Source organism: Haliotis cracherodii, unplaced genomic scaffold (assembly GCF_022045235.1).
Source record: "Haliotis cracherodii isolate W230 unplaced genomic scaffold, xgHalCrac1.p SCAF_3, whole genome shotgun sequence".
Taxonomy (NCBI): domain Eukaryota; kingdom Metazoa; phylum Mollusca; class Gastropoda; order Lepetellida; family Haliotidae; genus Haliotis; species Haliotis cracherodii.
In genome coordinates, this window is record NW_027266286.1 from 16871304 (window position 1) to 16882204 (window position 10901).

Sequence of the window (10901 nt, forward strand, 5' to 3'; positions counted from 1 at the left end):
ACACTTTGAGATTATGACAACCTTCAATGAAAGCACATATTAAACAAACATGAAAAACATATTCAGAAATATATTTAGGTATTTTTAGCCTATTACCAACGTAAATTCAGATTTCTCTCTCAATTGACTATCGCGGCAGACGTCACATGTGCTTTCACAACTAATGATCCGGATTATTCTCCGGGTCACACCTAATGAAGTTCTCAAATTAACTGAAAATACTGAAAGAAGCTCTCGTAAAAGGAAATCTAACCTTGAGCACAAAATGCTATCCTACAACTACCATCGCAGATTACCTGGTCGATCAGAAAGCGAAAGGATTTGAGATTTCATTCCTTACAGACAAACAAAATGACAAGATTGAGACAATAAATAGAGTCATCACTGTCTCATGTCGATCTTACAATACCAGAGGCATTCTTAATACAAGTGAGACTACACAGTATCAAGTACCACTGCATATCGCGGCAACATGGAACTCTCAGCAGTTTATCTTGATGTCCTGGAACAGGTAAATAAATGTCAGCCAGCACCTCGAGAAACATATCCGAAGTTTACAGTGGTTAAATGCCATGCAGATTTACACTGATGGCCCAGTGTCTGGTCGTATCGGTGCTGGTATATTCATCGTTAATGAAATGAGAGAACTTTCTATCCGATTCGGTGATTATCAGTATTTTCTGCTGAACTAGGAGCAATCATTGAAGCATTGCGTTGGATTAATTTTTTAAGGCCTGTTTCGGCGGTAATTTTCAGTGACTCTGTCTGTGCATTGCAAGCATTTCGGGTAGGTTCTTCCTCAGCGAGACAGGTCTTGATCAACATAATTCTCGTCCTTTATAATGACTTAAGTGAAGATCTGTTAGAGGTTGAATTTTCATGGATCCCTGCTCAAGTTGGATTACTTGGAAGTGAGAAAGCTTATAAATTGGCTAAAGGTGCATTAGAATTTGATGAATCAGAACAGGATGAAACAATTTTACCTTCTCCTGCAGAGATAGGCACCGTCAGTATGACCCATGCTAAAACAAAATGGCAGCAGAGATGAGCATCATCCTTAAAAGGATGTCATCTCTATGGCATCGATCCTTTTATAACTAAATTACACATATCTAGAAATAATCGGAGAGAGGAGGTTCTCTTAACCAGACTTCGTCTTGGGTATTGTGGTCTTGGTGATTATCTAAATGTTATTTATAAAGACATTTCTGCACATTGTACAGTGTGTAATCAGCTTGATAGTATAGCTCATTTTTTTATAGCATTGCCAAAAGTATGTTAATCAGCGTAAGGCAATGGTGGAGACTCTAACAGTTCTCAATATTGACTTCTCATTGTCTGGTATTTTATGTTCTAGGAATATTGTTCACCATGACGTTCAGAATGTCATTTTCGCTTATATTTAAGCGCGTGGCAGTTTTGATACTTTATAAAATATCTAGGTACTTAGCAAACCTTTATTATGGGCAAGGTGTAAATGGGCCTAGTTGCCCGAACAACTATAAAACCTGTTAATGATCAATCAATCAAAAGTTCAGCAGAGTGTGGTCTAAAACAATTGTAGTGTATTCAGAATTCAGTATGACTGACGCTTTAAGGACGGAAGACACGAACCGTGGAGGATCTATAATAAGGTACTGTAGGCAGTCTCACCATACATTTGTTGAGGCATTTGTACATATTTTAGACACTGCCTCTGTGGGAAGTAAAAATATGTGACATGAACTACGTAACAATGTAACATGTAACAATTGATGTAATCGGTATGTTTCCTTCCTTCATAGGAGAAACATATATTGACTTTGATCTGGTGTGTGTGTGTGTGTGTGAGAGAGAGAGAGAGAGAGAGAGAGAGAGAGAGAGAGAGAGAGAGAGAGAGAGAGAGAGAGAGAGAGAGGGAGAGAGGGATTGGTGCACTATTCTGGAATCATGACGGTTTTATGGTGCTAGCCCACTGATATACCATAGCACAGTCTTCACAGTTTTTACTCCGACCTGACCAGTCATTGTGTATTGCCGAGGGCCAGATAGGGTAACAGATTAAGATTCTTTTTATTTCTCAATAGACCACCGACAGTGGTACAAGAGCATAAATACAGTACAGAAATAAATATAATATGTACATCAAGAACGCTGTGTGCATTTAGAGCATTCCAAGTGGTCACTACAAATAATACATATTTTGATACACGTTTAAGCTCGTTTAGGTTTACTTAGTTGTTGAAAATAGGATTTTTAACGAAAACACATGTGTTTATGTGTGTTTAGTGTGTTAGATATGTTAACCGTTAGTTTCCATTTTCGACAGTATAATGAGAGTGACTTTAAAGAAGTTTGTAGAGATCAAGGGTCGTTACCAAATGGAACTATTTCATCAGCGTACAGCAGTAACAGGAGCTGAACACAAAGAGTAAATTTTACTTCTGAGGGGCGTTACGTTGATACCTTGACAACAGTTTTCTATCAACCACGGCTCGAGGTCTAGCAACAGGTACCACTCTTTATGGCCTTTCGGTATAACAGGTATGAGCTACTGATCTTCCGTGACATTTACATCATGGGTAGATGCAATCAATGTAAAACACATTGTCAATGACATTTCAAGAAATTCAAAAGAAAACTAACGACCCGAACTACCCGTTAAAGTCAAAACCTTGAAAATGAAGTCAGTCATGAATACAGGTGAAGATTATTTCGCTTTAGTTTTATCTCTTAAATGAAATAGGAATTATTATAAGCTTTAAAAGGTTATATTTGATCGGGCCATCCAGATGAGATTAGGACCAGACATTCCAGATCCAGTTCATGTTTCAGTGTGGTGACTAAGGCTATCCATAGATGTCCATCACACACCAGGACAGATAACTGTTTTATTCCATGCAAATGACTTTTAAATAGAGAATAGTACTCCAGGTATCATAAAAATAGTCATCACAAATATTTCGCGACTATGCTTGTTGTAGGAGGCAACTAACGGGATCGGGTAGTCAGGCTCGCTGATTCGGTTGACACATGTCATTGATCCCAATTTGGTGGGTCGATGCTCATGATATCAATCACTGGATTGTCTGGTTCAGACTCGATTATTTACAGACCGCCGTCATATAGCTGGAATATTGCTGAGTGCGGCGTTTAACAACAAACAAACAAACAAACCAACCATAATCACGAAGTAATCTCTGAAATTGCCAGTCTTTGAAGCTATACCTTGTTATGCATGTTTCTGCGACGTTAAACAACAAACAAACAAACAAAAGAAATTGTTCTAACCCGCCTGTGATGGGGCACCTAGCCACGCTAATCACAACTATTAGAGTCTTGAGGCCTCGTCGTTTTGAAAGGAGCCCAAGTTCTGTTAAAAGCGTGTACCGTTGAAGGAGGGTAATCTCATCCCCTAACAATTAACATGAACATCTACGTCAATGCTTTAAGCCCTTGGGCAAGTAGGAAATATTCGTACTTGAACACCCTGATAGCACCGAAGTCAAGTTATATTTAAGTACGATTATCACGAAAATATGTATCCTTTTTAGCATTTCCTTCCAACGAAGGCGACAAATCGCCATTGCATCTTGCGACACCCAAGAAAATGCCATACGTTGAATCTTTCTCTGCCTCCAGGATAACTGTGAATGATCTAATGTAAATTATTCTCCACTCAAGCATTCACCGTGTGATCAACGGTGACCGCCATTTGCAATTAACAGCGAAGCGAACCTAGATCAAAGTTGAAACAGATTTCTATCACTCGAAATGTGCAAAACTGTTAACAAAATTACGTTTCCTGAACTTATTTTTCTCCTATGTTTATAACCGATAAAATATTTTGGTTATTAATATTATTGTCGTAACTGCCTTCGGGCGTCCAGTGCGACCCTGATACAGTTACTAAATGTATTGCCGTTCCTGGTCGTTGTGGTCAATTAAGCCAGGACATTGCCCTCGCCTTGTCCCCCACGGCTCGGCTCTGTCAAGGAGTGATTGGTCTAATGACCCTTACTCCAAGTTGTCTCTTTCAGCATTCACACCCGCATAATAAAGAAACGCAACACCAGTTTATACTCACATAGTTTTACTTACTCTCAGCCCATCTATCAATACAGGACAGGATCAGACTGGCCAGGCTCGTCACTAGCTGGGGGAAACTTAGAACGATCGGCATTCGACTCGATCGGTTGCAAACCGCGCTCTCCTCTCCTAATGTTGAGGGTATCATTTTATAGTGTTCGAGCCTGGCCTGTCCTTGTCACATGTCTCAATACCTCCATTTGATTCGTTACAAGTTTAGATCTGACCATGAACTTATGTGTGTCGTAATCGGAAAAATACAAAAGCCTACGTGCCATATTGCTCATCTCTCTATTGATTTTGTGACTCGCTCCGAAGCTTCCCAATGAATTATGCCTTGAAACTCCCCGTTTGTCTCATTAACTCATGGACGATAAATGTGAAATGTCCAGAATACACTTGTGATAAATGTGAAATGTCTTTTCTCTATTGATTCCTTTCCAACTACAAGTTCTGTCACAAACTATATCTAATGCCACTCCTCATTGCAGCTATAATGGTTCTATTTATTATCATTAGTTTCTGAGATGCATTTTTAACCTTATAACATTATGTTGATAACCTGCTTAAAAAACAGACGGTAGCCAAAGGTGCTTGGAAGCAGCCAATCGCCTGTCAGTTTTATCAACTGAATTGCATTCGGTCATTCTCGGAAGCGGTGGTTTATACTTGAAAATTGAGAAATTACGGGAAATAAAATAGTTTCGTTACAGGCAATGCACTTATTTATTAATGAATATCATTCGAGACAATCGATTAAGGCTGTTCAAAATCGATTGTCGCTTAGGTAAAGCGTATGCAATCAATTTTTTATCTGTAACGTTCATAGGAACACCATCACTACTACTGTATCATATAATGTACCCCGATTTGCCGGGTTATAGAGAGAATGGGGTCTTGTATAAATGGCTTCAAATTTCAGTGAAAATGGCACAAAGATGATCCAATTTATCAATTGTTTTTTGTCTGGAGGTTTTCAATTATAATAATTGAGGCAGTAGTGACATCAAGGGGCTCACACAGCAAGGAGTGGGCGGTCGGATAGCCTAGTGGTTAAATCGTTCGCTCGTCATGCCGAAGACCTGGGTTCGATTTCCGACATGGGTACAATGTGTGAAGCCCATTTCTGGTGTCCCTCGCCGTGATATTGCTGGAATATTGCTAAAAGCGGCGTAAAACCATACTCACGCACTCACTCACAGCAAGATTGGTTGGTTGGTTTGTTGTTTTACGCCGCACTCAGCAATATTCCAGTTATATGACGGCGGTCTGTAAACAATCGAGTCTGGACCAGACAATCCAGTGATTGATATCATGAGCATCGATCCGCGCAATTGGGATCGATGACATGCATCAACCAAGTCAGCGAGCCCGACCACCCGATCCCGTTAGCCGCCTTTTACGACAAGCATAGTCGCCTTTTACGACAAGCATGGGTTGCTGAAGACCTATTCTACCCCGGATCTTCACGGGTCCTCACAGCAAGAAGAGGGATTGCCTTCACTTGCTGTGTCTGTGTAGAGGAAGCTGCTGTAGCCTCCAGTCGGCCTGTGGAGGCTGTGATGCAGGATACTCAGGTTGAGGCATCTTCCCGAGGCTGGTATTCCGGAGTTACACTTTGGCTGGACTAACGAGCCTGTGCATAGTCCAATCAAAATCGCATAACGACCTAGACATCTGGTTCGTAAACAACATGGATTTCAATGTCGACTGCAGGATTTGCAAAACATGTGTATAGCCAACTGGGCATCGACAGATATTTTGCAAATCCTATCATGTTTATAATCAAGGTGCTCGATTGCAGGATTAGACCCGTTTTATTACAAAATAGATCTTGATTATCGATCAGATCGTCTTGACTTGGAGCCGCCATGTTATATATGCAAATGCAAGTTATATATGAGAGATGGAATCTAATTGGTCAATAGGAGGGACATAGCTATAGAAGGAACATAAATCACAATAGCCACTAGTGGCGCTACTATTGAGCATGGACATTCCAGGCTAGTTCGGCAAAGAGTGGAAACCGTACTTTTATAGCCTCGGGAAGATGAGGTTGAGGTAGAGTTGCCGTACCATGCTTCCGCTACTAGTGATAGAGAAGACCAGCCAAATAGACACTTCAGACTTGAACGTTTCCATAAACTAACAATTAATATATGAATTAAAGAATAGTGTCATCCCGAACAATTTAGTGTTCAGGAATTTGTTTGAAATTCAACGTTATCAAAAATGGATAAAAAAATACATTTTTTAACTCCAGGGTCAGACTGTAAAAAATGTCTTGTTTCTTTTAACCACCCGCCACTGCTATTCAGCCCAGCCATTAGAAACAAGCAATAGACTTTCTATTCTGTACGCCCCTAATTGCCCACCTATTTTAATATAATTGTGTCTCAAAGTATTCCGGCGGCGTGGATCCCTCCTCACAATATCAGTCACTTGTTCAATCGGAATCGATGTGAATCTCACCGTATTGAAACACATCATATGAATGTTTCAGATTCAACGACAGATCGATATATTTACACGCCAATTTTGTATTTTCAGTTTTTAAGGATGAAAACGTACAACTACATACAGCTGCAATAATCACACTCACTAAGGTAGTTATATGATGCGATTCCAACTTTGCAGGCACAATGGCTATACAGTTATTCATGTCAGTCGCCCTGTCTGATGTTCTTGACACCAGTCTGACACCAGCCATGACAAGCACTTTGTTCAACTGTGTGATACAGTGTTACTCAAGCACTGGATGTTCCTCCATCTTCTACAACAAAGCGACTCACCAATGTGCAAAGTCATCGCACGTGTATCGAGAAGGAGACAGTTTCTTAGCCTCTTCAACGGGAATGAAGTTGTACACTTGGAATCAAGGTAGGGGTTGAAGTGTTTCCTGTCATGTAAGTACTTATATGCTACTTCTGTCAAGATGCCGAAATATTGCCGATGGGACATTCAAGTAGAGTTGCCAAAATCCAGGGTGACCTTCAATCCAGATTTTTATCCCCCGCCCAACAAAGGACTTAGGTTCTTTGAGGGTAGGGTTCGTTTCCGTAGCATAACTCATAAACCGTTCAATATTTTTCCATCAAACTTCGCAGGTTTGTCGGGTACATGCTGAACTGGTGCCTTTTGCTATTTAGAAACTTTATTTATATTTATTTTCTACGTTTCCATGGCAGCAAGATCGACTTAGGTTCCAAACTTTTTTTAACAATTTCCATGACAAGTTCCACCTCGGTTAAAAAAGGATAGGGTTTGTTTAGATTTAGTTATGTCAGAAATTCTGCAACATGGGCGGGGGATAGAGCCACGTTAGTCGCAAACTCTTGTTACATTTGTTATCAAGTGGCATGATAAAATATTGTTAGTTTTGCTACTTTTAGTTTGAAGGGGAAGCCAGTAACAGTTCTGTTTGGATGTGATCCTTATCAGGACCATGGATCTAATGACCAACCCATAACATATTTTTTATGAAAGAATATATAATAGGACAAACTTTACTTCGTTTGTAATTGCCTCGTTGATATTTTATTTAATTACTAAAAGTCTCTCTTTTAGCTGGATGTCCGTTATCAGCTGGCTGGGTTTACCACCGTCCCTCAAATCTCTGCTACAAGCGCAGTGATTACAAGGTGGACATAACTACGGCGGAGACCGCGTGCAGAGATGCTGGAGCAAGACTTGTTGTCGTTGACACCGCCGAGAAGAACGCTCATCTCCTAACATTACATCCGACTTCAGGTGAATATGAATACTGCTCAACTAGCATACATGATGAGCACCCAGAGCTTGTTGTTTTACCACCCAGAAGATATCCAACCAGTCACCGAGCCACAACTCATAAACAGTAGTTTGCCAACACCAGCATTTTATTGTCATGTCGCGATTTATGTATATAGTTGAGTTGTAGAAACCTTCCACTATGAGCGGAATTATTCACCATTAAATATTTAGTTCGCATAATGCAAACATGGTTTGATGCGTACATTGAAAAAGACTCTTTGACTTTTGCAATTGTAGCAGGGCGTGAAGTCATCCCACATATGACATCCTTACCTTGTCAGCTTGCTGACGGGGTTAACCTCTTTGGTCATGTAGACAAGGTGTCCGACCTCTGATCAGAAGGTCCGTGTTTCGAATCCCATCACGGGAATCGGGAATTTAATGGCCGCTACATTGGCGCCAAACGTGGGGTTGAGCACGTTCATATTAAATTTGAGCAAAATAAGCCTCAGTAACCTAGTATGCGGCCCGGGACGTGCCTTTTGTTGACGGGGGATTATGTAGCAGGGCGTGGAGTCATCCCACAGATGACATCCTTACCTTGTCAGCTTGCTGACGGGGTTAACCTCTTTGGTCATGTGGAGAAGGCGTCCAACCTGTGATCAGAAGGTCCGTGGTTCGAATCCCATCACGGGTGTCGGAAATGTAATGGCCGCTACTCAATGCATCCCTTTTTTTATTCTTTGTTCTCCTGCCTTGCGCGTTGTTGGTCGTCCATGTGTTTGGTTGTTCGTCCGTCGTGTAATTCACATGTTCGACATCTCCTCTGTACCTCCAAGTCCTGGAGACCGCCCCCGTGGTCTAGTGGTAGAGTGTCCGCCCGGAGAGCGGAAGTTCCGGGGTTCGATCCCCAGCCGCGTCATACCAAAAGACGTTAAAAGATGGTACTTGTTGTTACCCTGTCTGGCGCTCGGCATTAAGGGGCTAAAACAAGGACTGGTCTGCTCGGAGTCAGTATACTGTGTCTGAGTGGGGTATTCATGTTAAACTGCGGCATGGTATCTCAGTGGGCTAGCACTATAAATCGGCATCAGTCCGGACTAGTACAAGCAGCCACACATACACACACGTGCATGCACGTCGCTATATAAGTGCAATAATCTTGGACGCGACGTTAAACCCAATTTCACCTCACCTCACCTCCAAGGCCTAGAACGCTGAAACGTTGCATGAGTGATCTCAGTTGAATTATCGCTTAACCCTGGACACCGAATTTCGATCCTATTTTATACATGGCCGCCACGTCAGGCATATACGATATATTCATCAATTTTGCACATTATGTTTTTAATATCCAGTGCTATAGAAGTCATGACGAACATGTAGTTTAGCCATTAATAAACATCCAACATATTCAAATGCTTATCTGTTTTGTGGAGACTTCAGTTGTAAGTTTATCATGGCTTTCTCTTGTATGATCTTTCGATGGCTATACAGGAAAAAGAGAACCAGTAAATCTTTTTTTCGGCGCAGCCAAAGCTGAGGATCTTAACCCATTCGTATGCAGCTATTTTGTACTTTTTCTCGAGAGGTTCTTAGCACGATTTACTTCACCGGCCTCATACTGAGTAACAGTGAAAGGCTAAGTTTCTTTTGCCGTGCTCGAATAATTGCTGGCATAATTATTTTACTGATGCCTATTTTGCAGCTAGGTTTGATTGCTCTACATCACTTTTGTGTTGTAACACACACACGATTCTATGTGTTTTCTGTATGTATCAGTTTGCCCTGTTTCGATGCTATGCACATGTACCTGTATATGGTATTGTTTATATATGTCCAGTCAAAATGTTTTACACTACACATTCATCCGTGCTTTCAAAGAAAAATAAGTATCTTTTCTCAACTCCATTAACGCATTCTAGCTATTTACTCCTTCGCTCCCTCGCAATACAAGTTTCTTTGTTTGTTTGTTGTTTAACGCCACACTCAGCAATATTCCAGCTATATGACAGCTGTCTGTACATAATCGAGTCTGGACCAGACAATCCAGTGATTGACATCATGAGCATCGATTAACGCGATTTGGATTCGATGACATGCATCAACCAAGTCAGCGAGCCTGACCACCCAATCCCGTTAGTCGCCTCTTACGACAAGCATAGTCGTCTTTTACGGCATACATGTATTGAATGTTGCCGATGTAATGTTAAATACTAACAACAATAATATTAATAATAATAATAACAAATGTAGAGATGTACAAGGATGTGTGTCATGCGAGTGTAATAATTTCTTTATTATCCATTATTTCTTAATCCTTTTGAGCTCCCGTTTAAAAACATGTACTGGTCACGAGTGCCGTCAAAGAAAAATACAGTTGTTGAATGACGTCAATAATCTTCAGTTACGACGTCGTGTCTGGTGTCATTTCGACCTTACGTCACAATAAGATTCGAAAGACGTCACCAATGCAGTCCACATGACGTAAACAAAACACTGGTTCTCGTGAACTTAAATTTGCACCAGTGCACATACATGTTATTTATTACCCATGTGCAATACATTTAAATTCCTTATTGCGAATTTCAGCTCAACGATCTTGGACTGGGCTTCGCAAAGTCTCTGGAACTTGGAAATGGAGCAATGGAGAAACACTTGGGCCTTTCAATGCCTGGAAAAGCAATCAGCCACACAATGGCAAGGAGTGTGGAGTTTTGTCAGGATACCTTCAAGGATGGACATCATTTAATTGTCTAACTGATCCTAATATTAACTATATATGTGAGAAAGTGGTTAATAATGGCGTTTTCACGTCTAACGCTTAAGGTGAAAACGGAAAAGTAATGTATTTTATTTGGCGCAATAGTGTCTTAGAATGCAAATCACATGCGATCCTCAAGTAATAGCACCACTGCTTCTAATGTCAGGATATATGTGATACATATTTCCCCCCTTAACAAGAGGCAACCCATGCTTGTCGTAAATGTTTATATATATATATATAAATATATCATCCAAAACTGGCTCCCACAGGAGATATTGCTTGGGTGAGATAAATGAGAAATATAAAATACTAAACGAGCTCCCGTGTAATACCA

At 40.7% G+C, this 10901-nt stretch overlaps 1 protein-coding gene across 1 annotated transcript; it reads left to right on the top strand.

The window, feature by feature from the left end:
* The first annotated feature begins 6710 nt into the window (after nt 1-6710).
* Nucleotides 6711-10628, top strand: LOC139475254 (lactose-binding lectin l-2-like). The gene is made up of 3 exons (XM_071258493.1): nt 6711-6948; nt 7636-7818; nt 10393-10628. Exons 1-3 carry the CDS (start codon nt 6711-6713, stop codon nt 10626-10628), a joined length of 657 nt encoding a protein of 218 aa, XP_071114594.1.
* The last annotated feature ends 273 nt before the right edge of the window (nt 10629-10901 follow it).